The following is a 13,069-nucleotide window of genomic DNA, read 5'->3' as shown; positions in this document are numbered from 1 at the left end:
CACGTATAGAGTGGATCTAAGAATGTTCCAGATGGTCATTACTCTTGATGTGTCTATTGCAGATTCAGTCATCACACCTGTACTGTACTCTCTCTCATAATGTTCATGTGAAGATGTTCTAGACTCGATCATTATCCACGTAATTTCTATCAGAGAGAACTGAAAAAGTTCTAGATTCAGGCATTTATCCATGTAGTATCTATCAGAGCGTTCATCTAAGGTTGTTCTAGAATTACTCATTGGCCAATAATTTTTATCATAGAGTAGATCTGAGGAGGTTCTTGCCTCAGTTATTACTCCTGTAGGGTCTATCATTATTTTCACCAGAGGATGTTCTAGAGTCAATTATTGCCCCTGCAACCTTCCTCATAGAGAAGAACTGAGAAAATTCTAGATTCAACCATGACCTTCGTAGCTCCCTATCATAGAGTAGATGTGAGAACATGCCAGACTGCATCGGTATCCAAGTAGCCTCTGTTATAGTGTAGATGTTCTAGATTCAGGCATTACCCTTGTAGTGTCTATCACAACATTCATCTAAGGGTGTTCTAGATTCTGCCATTTCCTCTGAGGATGGTCTATAGTCAATTATTACTCTACCTTCTATAACTAATTATTGGGGATGTCCTAGCTTCAGTCAGTATCTCTGTAGTCTATCTAGATCTTAAGATTCAGTCATAACCCTTGTAGCGATAATTATAGAGAAGAAAACAGGAAGTTTTAGATTCAGTTGTTACCTCTGTAACCTTTATCATAGACCCGATCTGAGGATGTTCTAAACGGATTTATTACCCTTGTAGTGTCAATCACAGCTTCTATCTGAGGAATCAGTCTCTTGCCCCCTCCCCAGTCCCTATTATACCCTGGGGTGCAATAGGCTCCAATAATGAAGTGTCGCTTTAAGAAATAAACACTGCTTCAACTTTTCTCTCGTTTATTTGATGATTTTGCAGATTTCCACATGTTCTAGATAAACTTTACAGAAGATAAAATCATTAAGTGTGACCTAGAATCCAGTAATGGTGACTGCCTAAATGAGGTAACAGGCTGTGCAGATATAGGGTAAAGCTATAGGAGAAATCAAGATAATGAAGTGCTGCAGGTCCAGCAGTCGAGAACTGATCCAGAAGTGAAGAATCATGGCACAGTAAGTGATACGCCTATTCACATTCTAGCTTGTGATAAAACCACAATAAATTATCACCGCACTCTTCCCAGTTTATACGCAGTTCATTTAAAGAGGATCCATTGTGGGGGCTCAGAGCGCCGGAGACGTAATCATCATCTTATTCATCTTTCTCCCAGCATCTTGAAGATTATGTTGATTTCAGATTCTCACTCTTCCCTATGAGGACCAGCTTCAGAGTTTAGAGAACTGGATGAGGTTTCGGTTGATTTCAGCAACATTTCGGCACCCTGTAGAGCAGAAGGGAGGAATAAATACACAGCTAAATCCTGCAATCTAGGGACCAAATAGTCCAAAAACCTACTAATCCTCTAAAACAGCAGAGAAGATAGATAAAATGTCAAAGGATGTTGTGATCCATAGAGATGTGGCAAGAGTAAGGCAAATCCAAGTGGGTAGTGATGCCAAAAGGCTCTGGCTGGAAGTGCTGCCAGCCGAAGTAAATGCCAAAATAAAAGGAGGAGGCATCAAATAACCAGGAGGCAAAAAATAAAAACACTGGGGCTTGGCGCAACTTTCTTGAAACTACTACAATTCACAGAGTCACGAGAACCTGACTCCAGTTTATTGAAACATCGGCACACATGATGCGCTTCGAGGCCAAATGCCTCTTCCTCAGACAAAAGCTGGTTAGTATACAGGTGTGGTGAGCATAAGAAGTTTAGCGATGTACCTGGCTCCAGTCTCTGTATACCGCTAAGCTTCTTATATTTGCTAGAGCTGTATACAGTAAAGCTTTTGTCTGAGGATGAGGCATATTGCATTGAAACACATTATGCATTCTGATGTATCAATAAACTGAAAAAGTCAGGTGCTGACGACTCTGTGAATCGTATTTGTTCGAAGAAAGTTGCGCCAAGACTGGTCAGTGTAATGTTTCATAAGTGTTGGTTCAGAAGGCTAATCTGGCATTTTGTCAGTCTTACTATGCCACATTATCACACTGTTAAGCCTGGTTTAGATACGACGATTATCGCTCAAAAGAGGTCTTTTGAGCGATAATCGTTGTGTGCATTTAGAGGGCAAGGTGATCGCTCAAACGTGCGCTCCGAATGGGGTATGCAGAAGACGAGCGGGGACGTTTGTCTTCTGCATCTAGCTGTTCTCTGCTCGGAGCGCTCAGCTGTTATACAGCTGAGCGCTCCGGGTGGGGTATGTAGAACACAGCTGGACCGCTGTGTTCTTCATATCCCGGCTGTTCACAGAGCGCTCAGCTGGTATACAGCTCTGCGCTTCATGCAGAGTATGAAGAACACAGCTGGACCGCTGTGTTCTTCATACCCTAGCAGTGTTCACCGAGCGGCATACAGCTGAAACAATAGTATCAGCTGTTTCCCGCTATGAACTCTTGATAAGGCTCATCGTTGTCTTTCAGCATGCTAAAAGAGAACAATCAGCGACTCAATAACGAAAACTGCACGATGTCAGTGCAGTTAGGCACAACGATATTGCTCAAAAGACGGCTTTTGCATGCATTTTGAGCGCTAATCGTTGTGTCTAAATGGGCCTTTACTGTATTTGTGTCACATCTGGTTCAACTAGTTAGAACGATCAGAGGTGATAAGTTCTGGATCAAAACACTGGTTCTGATCCAGGAGTCAAACCGGTAGACAGGTAAACCAAAACTTTACAGTCCAACCAGGAGAACTTTAGTCTAATGCAATAAGGGACTGTGAAAATAGTGACCTAGTTTTCCAGAACCACCTAAACCAGACTGGCCCCTCATGTTGAGCAGCCGCCCCGAAAAGGGTGACCCCACTGTGGGAGAGAAGCCAAGAACCAGTTGGAGGTGCACTGGTGACAGCTAGCACTAACCACTAATCCACGGAGACTTTGCGGTACAAAGTACAATGCTCATCTCAAACAGAACTAGTAGACACTGGTCCACTAAGCACAATGACACAGTACACACTGGGACATCAAGAGGGCTAGTACACAGGACATAAGCGGTAACCCTGGCACTGAGGGGCAGCTTTAAATATCCTTACATATTGAAGAGCATGTTCACCAGTCCATGTGCTGTCTGATATTCACAGACACTGAACATTGCATGTAAGTATTCTCTTCTGTGAAAACCATTTCTTTCACACGAACCAAATATACGTCCATCCACGTGAGCCCTTAGATTGTAAGCTCCACTACCCAGCGCCCACAGACAGTGGTGATCTTATGTGAGTAACAGTATAAGACTCTCACCGGAGAGCGCCATGGACAGACGGAATTCATCAGTCAGGATCTGCAGCACTCCTCGGACACCTTCTTCTCCCTGATGCAAGACAGACATTGCTATGTATATGAGACAAGAGCACCTTAATGACTACACCCCAATATCTGATCTAACGATGGACCAACATTGGGAGGGAAGAGTCATGAAAAATGTATCTTACCTTGTATGCAAGACCCCACACGATTGGGCGTCCAATAAACACGCATTTTGCTCCTAGGGCCAATGCCTTCAGGACATCACTCCCCGTCCGTATCCCCCCGTCTATATACACCTCAATCCGACCCTGCACCGCGTCCACAATCTCAGACAGGGCATCAATCTGTGGACACAAGTCCTATGAAGGTTCAGGTGCACTCAGAGTCATGGAGTGTCACAGGCATGAGTACTGTACACTATATCTGCGGTATGGGCACTGACCTCAGAATTGGTGGCAACGGCTATTCTTGGTTGCACCAGTCACAAGTTACTATACATGGTTATGAAAGCACAAGCAAGACATTGCTATATATAAAAACACTGCAACTTGTCTGAACACGCAGAGCTGCAGTGTAAAGCATTAGGGATAGATGAAGCAAAAGCCTAAGCTTCCGATGAGAGTCATTAATCATACCTGTATCCTAAAGAAGCAGAACTGCAGTGTAAAGCATGAGAAAGTGTCAGAGCAGTAGCAGAGGCAGTGGTGTGATTGCCACACACCGATTTATCATTTTACATCTCAGACGTTGGAATATGCCACACCTTTTTAGACATCGTAGGTGATATACATACCGTGGCCAGTTCCCCGTCTAACTGGCGTCCCCCATGGTTGGACACAATGATTCCCTGTACACCATGTTCTACTGCCAACTCCGCATCCTCCTTAGTAAGTATTCCCTTGATGATGATTGGTAGCCGGGTCAGACTCCTTAGCCAATAAATATCCTTCCAACTGATGGACGGGTCCAGTGTGTTGGCCGGGACCCCATAATTATCGGGGCCACAGTGTTCCTAAAGAGACAGGAAGAAATACACCGTTTGTTAGGAAGTCATATATGCTGTAGCTCATGGGTATTATAATACATCTCACTACACACCAAGGGCATTAGACACCAGGAAGATTATAATAGAACTCACTAGATACCAGGAATATCATCATAATACTCACTAGACACCAGGGATATCATAATACTCACTAGACACCAGGGATATCATAATACTCACTAGACACCAGGGATATCATAATACTCACTAGACACCAGGGATATCATAATACTCACTAGACACCAGGGATATCATAATACTCACTAGACACCAGGGATATCATCATAATACTCACTAGACTGCAGAGATATTATCATAACACACACTAGGACACCAGGGATATTATCATAATACTCCCTAGACACCAGGGATATTGTCATAACACACACACTAGACACCAGAGAAATCATAATACTCACCACACACCAGGGATATTATCATAACACACACTAGACACCAGGGATATTATCATAATACTCCCTAGACACCAGGGATATTGTCATAACACACACACTAGACACCAGAGAAATCATAATACTCACTAGACACCAGGGATATCATCATGATACTCACTAGACACCAGGGATATTATCATAAAACACACTAGACGCCAGGGATATTATCTTAATACTCACTAGACGCCAGGGATATTATCTTAATACTCACTAGACGCCAGGGATATTATCATAACACACACTAGACACCAGAGATATCATCATAATACTCACTGGACACCAGAGATATCATCATAATACTCACTAGACTGCAGGGATATCATCATAATACTCACTAGACTGCAGGGATATCATCATAATACTCACTAGACTGCAGGGATATCATCATAATACTCACTAGACTGCAGGGATATCATCATAATACTCACTAGACTGCAGGGATATCATCATACTACTCACTAGACTGCAGGGATATCATCATACTACTCACTAGACTGCAGGGATATCATCATACTACTCACTAGACTGCAGGGATATCATCATACTACTCACTAGACTGCAGGGATATCATCATAATACTCACTAGACTGCAGGGATATCATCATAATACTCACTAGACTGCAGGGATATCATCATAATACTCACTAGACTGCAGGGATATCATCATAATACTCACTAGACTGCAGGGATATCATCATAATACTCACTAGACTGCAGGGATATCATCATAATACTCACTAGACTGCAGGGATATCATCATAATACTCACTAGACTGCAGGGATATCATCATAATACTCACTAGACTGCAGGGATATCATCATAATACTCACTAGACACCAGGGATATCATCATAATACTCACTAGACACCAGGGAAATCATCATAATACTCACTAGACACCAGGGATATTATCATAATACTCACTAGACACCAGGGATATTATCATAATACTCACTAGACACCAGGGATATCATCATAATACTCACTAGACACCAGGGATATCATCATAATACTCACTAGACACCAGGGATATCATCATAATACTCACTAGACACCAGGGATATCATCATAATACGCACTAGACACCAGGGATATCATCATAATACTCACTAGACACCAGGGATATCATCATAATACTCACTAGACACCAGGGATATCATCATAATACTCACTAGACACCAGGGATATTATCATAATACTCACTAGACACCAGGGATATCATCATAATACTCACTAGACTGCAGGGATATCATCATAATACTCACTAGACACCAGGGATATCATCATAATACTCACTAGACACCAGGGATATCATCATAATACTCACTAGACACCAGGGATATTATCATAATACTCACTAGACACCAGGGATATCATCATAATACTCACTAGACACCAGGGATATCATCATAATACTCACTAGACACCAGGGATATTATCATAACTCTTACTAGACAACAGGGATATTACCATAATAGTCACTAGATACCGGGGATATCATCATAATACTGACTAGACACCGGGGATATTATCATAACTCTCACTAGACACCAGGGATACTATCATAATACTCACTAGACACTAGGGATATCAAAATAAAACTCTATAGATACGAGGGATATATTGTTCTAAAGGTCTTTAAAAAACAGGAAAATTATAATAAAACTCACTAAACATTGAGGATACGATTTGAAATCTTACTAGACACCAGGAAAATTATAATAAAACTCACAGCTCCAGGACACCAGGGACATTATTTCAAATCTCAAGTCACACCTGTGATATTAAAATGACACTTAGACTCTAGGGATAGAATGCTAAAACTCACTAGACACCAGGGACATTATAATAACTTTCACAAGGCACCAAGAAAATTACAATAGCACTCACTAGACACCAGGGTACGATACAGCAGATATGATAGAACACACTAGACAACAGATCTCCCCGCTAGGGAGACTCAGGGCTCCTTCACACTGGCGAGGGGGCGATATCGGGCTGTGAAGCACCCTCGCAATCCATGTGAAACCCCTGGGTGCGAGGTGTTTTCACATGGAAACAGCCTTGTATCCCTGCGGGGATGAAGGAAATCCCCGCCGTGGCTGTCACAGCGGCGGCAGATGATCGCAACGTTCTCCCATTGTTTTCAATGGGACGAATGAACCCATTTCATATTCGCGCAGTGAACATCGTGTGAATCTAGTTATAAGATTAAGCTCACAAGACATCATGGATATTATAATACAACTCACTAGGCTGCAGGGATATTATTATTAAACTCCATAGACTACACAAATAGTGTAATAAAACTTACTAGACCCAGAAATGATATTATATAACACAAGAGAAACGAGGGATAATAGAACAGGAAATATTAGAACAGTGTAATAATAAAACCATAGATTTTAAATAAAACCTCGCTAGAAACCCAGGATATTATTACACTCGCTATATACCAGCACTAATATTATTACATTTACTATACACCTGCGATAATTATTATGAAAGGGCTTGTCCAGCTAACAAACAACATTCCCTACACAGGTCCAAAGGTGCTAAAATAACAAAAGGGAGCTGTACTTACCTCTCGCGGCCCCTGCGATCTGGCGCTGTGGCCCCACGTTCCTGGGGAAGATGATGTCACCCACTATCAAATGGCTGCTACAGCCAATCGGAGGCTGAAGCATAATCGGTCGGAGTTCCTAGCATCACGGCGCCCAGAAGGGGAGGAGTTCTGAATGATGATGCTGCAGCAATCGGTTAACAGCAAGTGACACCATCTTCCCCAAAGAACGCCGGGAGATCAGTAGGGCCGTAGCGCTAGAACCCGGGGGCTGCGGACACGTGACTACAGCTTCCCTTCTTATTTTAGCGCAAAGGGATCAAGTTTATTATTCTAAAAGTCACTAGAAACCAAGAAAATTAATTAGCAGAACTGACTAGAGGCGACGAGCAAAACTGATTAGAGGCCCAGTGTTGTTCAACATCTTTATAAATGATCTGGAGGAGGGAATTGAGGGGAAACTGATCAAATTTGCCGACAACACAAAGCGAGGAGGGATAGCTAACACTAGGGAAGAGAGAGAGAGTATTCAAAAAGATCTGGAAAAGCTTGAACAGTGGGCAGCGACTAACAGAATGGTATTTAACAAGGAGAAATGCAGCAGCACATGTGAAAAAGACTTGGGTATACTAATAGATCATAGACTGAACATGAGTCAACAGTGTGATACAGCAGCCAAAAAGGCAAACACAATTCTGGGATGTGTTAAGAGAAGCATAGAATCTAGATCACGTGAGGTCATTATCCCCCTCTACTCTTCCTTAGTCAGACCTCATCTGGAATAAGAAAGACATAGACAAACTGGAGCAAGTTCAGAGAAGAGTTACCAAGATGGTGAGCGGACTGCAAATTATGTCCTACGAAGAACGGTTAAGGGATCTGGGAAAGTTTAGCTTGCAAAAAAGAAGGCTGAGAAGAGACTTAATAGCTGTCTACAAATATCTGAAGGGCTGTCACAGTGCAGAGGGGTCAGCCCTATTCTCATCTGTACAAGGAAAGACTAGAAGCAATGGGATGAAACTGAAAGGGAGGAGACACAGATTAGATATTAGGAAAAACTTTGACAGTGAGGGTGATCAATGAGTGGAACAGGTTACCATGGGAGGTGATGAGTTCTCCTTCAATGGAAGTGTTAAAACAAAGGCTGTACAAACATCTGTCTGGGAGGATTTAGTGATCCTGCACTGAGCAGGGAGTTGGTCCCGATGACCATGGAGGTCACTTCCAACCCTACCATTCTATGACGAGTTAAACTGACTAGAGGCGACGAGTAAGGCTACATTCACATGCGTTTTACTCACGGAAGCGAGGCTTTTTTTTTTTTTTTTTTTTTTACACAAAATGTGATTGTTCTTAGTGAGAGAAACCAAATAATCTTATAGATATGATACCTTTTAATGGCTAAGAAAAATACATGATGTTAACTCCTTGGTGACATAGCCAAATTTTGGACATCTGACATGTGTCACTTTAACGTAGAATAAGTCCGTAAACGTTTTGCATATCCAAGCGATTCTGACATTGTTTTTTGCCATATGTTGTACTTCATTTAGGTGGTAAAAATAGACCGATAGAATTTGCGTATATTTAATAAAAGCACCAAATTTTGCCAAAAAATTGAAATTTTTTCACGTGGCCCACCACTGCCCTCGGTCACTGCTACAGGCTCTTAGCTACCTTTAGGAGCCAGGAGCAAGGAGATTTTAAATTACCCAGGCCCTTCCTAGCTTCTGCGCTTACGTCCGCCATTCTGCTGACGGGTGCATGGGCCGAAATTGGGGAAAGGTCTTACGATAAAGATTGCCGGAGGCCTTGGGCAAGTAATTCTACTTCCCCTTACGGATCAGATCCATGACAGAAGGTGAAGTTTAACTCCTTTTTACTTTTACGTGATCGCCATTATTCATTGGATAGCAGTGATCACGTGATCAGGGATCACGTACCGTGACCCCCAGTGAAATCTCCAAGCTCTTGGCTACATTTGGTAGCCAGGAGCAGGTAGATTTTAAATTACCTCGGCAATCCGCATTTTTTGCGCATGCGTCCACCATATTGACAAGGGACGCATGCGCAGAAGCCAGGTTAAGGTCCTCTAATAAATCCGGGGGCCTTAGATAAGTAATTTCATTTCTCCTACGGATTAAAAACCTTTTTTTTTCTCTTTAAATGATCACCATTATCCATTCAGCGGTCCCTGGTGGCATATATCTATATTAGTCCCCAAATCCGCACCATTTGCAACCTGATTGGTTGTTTGGATTTACTCATTCCCGGTGATTGGTTATTTGGGTTGGCTGATTCCTGGTGATTGGTTATTTGAGTTGGCTGATTCACGGTGATTGGTTGTTTAGGTTGACTCCTATAGAAGTGGGGAGTAAAATGCTAATATGCTCCCTGGTGATATCTCTCTATTTAAAATATCATGTGTAGCCGGGAGCCAGAGAGATTTTAAATTTCCCGGGCAGCGAGCCCTTCTGTGCATGCGCATGACGCTTCCGTCTGGCGCATGTGCAGAGGGTGACATAAGGTCCTGGAAGGACCAGAACATCGCAGGACATTGCGGAGGATGGATGTGAGTACTTTCAACTTTCCTCATGGATCTAATCCATCAGGGGAGCTGAATCTTTAAATGTAACTTTAACACTTTTATGCGAGCGCTGTTATCTGGTGGATAGCGGCGATCGCGTGACCGGGGGCTACTCACTGTGGCCCCCCATGACAGCTCCAGGTTTTCAGCTACATCTGGGCTTAGTCACACGGGCGCATCAGCGCCCGTATTACTGCAAGAAGGAGACGGACGCAATTCAGAACGAACGTCTCTCTGCAGTGCCGGAGGAAAGAACATTTGACTGGCTTCATTGCCAGTCATGTGTTCTTTCTTCTGCGCTGCGGGGAGTCGTCCGTCCTGAAGTACGGCCGTCTTCTTCCTGCAGTAAGAGCACAGTCACACAGGCGCATCGGCGCCCGTGTACGGGTGCCGATGCGCCCGTGTGACTAAGCCCTCTGGCAGTAGACAGCATGGTGCTGTCACGTCCACAGGCCCCGTGGCTGTAATAATATTATAATAAAACTCACTAACTAGACATTGGGGATATTATAAGAAAGCTTAATAGAGAGTAGGGATATCGCGTAAAATTTGCTAGATACTAGGTATATAATAAAGCTCACTAAATATCAAGGATATCAGGCTCTAACTGACGAGACATACGGGACATTATTATACAACTCATTATACACCAGGGATAATATAATATGGCTCAAAAAATATTAAAGATACTAAATAATTATAACATTGAATACACACCTGGGAAATCCTAACACTCAATAGATACCAGAGATCTAATAATACTAGATAGCAGGAAGATTATAATAAACCCCACTAGACACCGGGGATATTCTAATATAACTCACTAGACACCGGGGATATTCTAATATAACTCACTAGACACCGGGGATATTCTAATATAACTCACTAGACACCGGGGATATTCTAATATAACTCACTAGACACCGGGGATATTCTAATATAACTCACTAGAAACCGGGGATATTCTAATATAACTCACTAGACACCGGGGATATTCTAATATAACTCACTAGAAACCGGGGATATTCTAATATAACTCACTAGACACCGGGGATATTCTAATATAACTCACTAGACACCGGGGATATTCTAATATAACTCACTAGACACCGGGGATATTCTAATATAACTCACTAGACACCGGGGATATTCTAATATAACTCACTAGACACCGGGGATATTCTAATATAACTCACTAGACACCGGGGATATTCTAATTTAACTCACTAGACACCGGGGATATTCTAATATAACTCACTAGACACCGGGGATATTCTAATTTAACTCACTAGACACCGGGGATATTATAATTTAACTCACTAGACACCGGGGATATTCTAATTTAACTCACTAGACACCGGGGATATTCTAATTTAACTCACTAGACACCGGGGATATTCTAATTTAACTCACTAGACACCGGGGATATTCTAATTTAACTCACTAGACACCGGGGATATTCTAATTTAACTCACTAGACACCGGGGATATTCTAATTTAACTCACTAGACACCGGGGATATTATAATTTAACTCACTAGACACCGGGGATATTATAATTTAACTCACTAGACACCGGGGATATTATAATTTAACTCACTAGACACCGGGGATATTGTAATTTAACTCACTAGACACCGGGGATATTGTAATTTAACTCACTAGACACCGGGGATATTGTAATTTAACTCACTAGACACCGGGGATATTGTAATTTAACTCACTAGACACCGGGGATATTATAATTTAACTCACTAGACACCGGGGATATTGTAATTTAACTCACTAGACACCGGGGATATTGTAATTTAACTCACTAGACACCGGGGATATTGTAATTTAACTCACTAGACACCGGGGATATTGTAATTTAACTCACTAGACACCGGGGATATTGTAATTTAACTCACTAGACACCGGGGATATTGTAATTTAACTCACTAGACACCGGGGATATTATAACTCACTAGACACCGGGGATATTATAACTCACTAGACACCGGGGATATTATAACTCACTAGACACCGGGGATATTATAACTCACTAGACACCGGGGATATTATAACTCACTAGACACCGGGGATATTATAACTCACTAGACACCGGGGATATTATAACTCACTAGACACCGGGGATATTATAACTCACTAGACACCGGGGATATTCTAATATAACTCACTAGACACCGGGGATATTCTAATATAACTCACTAGACACCGGGGATATTCTAATATAACTCACTAGACACCGGGGATATTCTAATATAATTCACTAGACACCGGGGATATCATAATTTAACTCACTAGACTCCGGGGATATTATAATTTAACTCACTAGACTCCGGGGATATTATAATTTAACTCACTAGACACCGGGGATATTATAATTTAACTCACTAGACACCGGGGATATTATAATTTAACTCACTAGACACCGGGGATATTATAATAAACCTCACTAGACACTGGGGATATTATAATAAACCTCACTAGACACCGGGGATATAATAATAAACCTCACTAGACACTGGGGATATTATAATAAACCTCAGTAGACACTGGGGATATTATAATATACCTCACTAGACACCGGGGATATTATAATAAAACGCACTAGACACCGGGGATATTATAATAAAACGCACTAGACACCAGGGATATTATAATAAAACTCACTAGACACCGGGGATATTATAATAAAACTCACTGGATACCAGGGATAGTATAATGTAACTCACTAGACACCAGGGACATTATAATAAACCTCACTAGACACCGGGGATATTATAATAAAACTCATTGGACACTCGCAATGTTATAATAAAACTCACTAGAGAGATGGAATATAGTGTAAAATGTACTAGATAACAGGTATATAAGAAAGCTCACTAAATATCAATGATATCATGCTCTAACTCAGTGGATACCAGGGACAGTATAATATAACTCACTAGGCACCAGGGATATTATAATAAAACTCACTGGACACTGGCGATGTTATAATAAAACTCACTAGAGAGTAGGGATATAGT

The 13,069-nt window shown here is 41.8% G+C and overlaps 1 protein-coding gene across 6 annotated transcripts in view; it reads right to left on the bottom strand.

Moving 5' to 3' along the window:
* Positions 1-911: 911 nt before the first annotated feature.
* HAO2 (hydroxyacid oxidase 2) overlaps positions 912-13,069 on the bottom strand; it is a 67,919-nt gene continuing 55,761 nt past the window's right edge. For 4 of the 6 annotated variants that reach the window (XM_066599237.1, XM_066599239.1, XM_066599241.1 and 1 more), the window contains 4 exons: positions 4,182-4,400; positions 3,574-3,747; positions 3,383-3,452; positions 912-1,416 (listed from right to left, as the gene is read on the bottom strand). In XM_066599237.1, the coding sequence (XP_066455334.1) occupies positions 1,361-1,416; positions 3,383-3,452; positions 3,574-3,747; positions 4,182-4,400 (519 nt within the window). In that variant the 3' untranslated portion in view covers positions 912-1,360. Of the gene's footprint in view, positions 1,417-3,382; positions 3,473-3,573; positions 3,748-4,181; positions 4,401-13,069 lie in introns of all 6 variants that reach the window. The other 2 variants (XM_066599238.1, XM_066599236.1) reach the window with 2 other exon arrangements.

Source organism: Eleutherodactylus coqui, chromosome 4, assembly GCF_035609145.1.
Source record: "Eleutherodactylus coqui strain aEleCoq1 chromosome 4, aEleCoq1.hap1, whole genome shotgun sequence".
Classification (NCBI taxonomy): Eukaryota; Metazoa; Chordata; class Amphibia; order Anura; family Eleutherodactylidae; genus Eleutherodactylus; species Eleutherodactylus coqui.
This window is presented reverse-complemented; position numbering and strand designations above follow the sequence as displayed.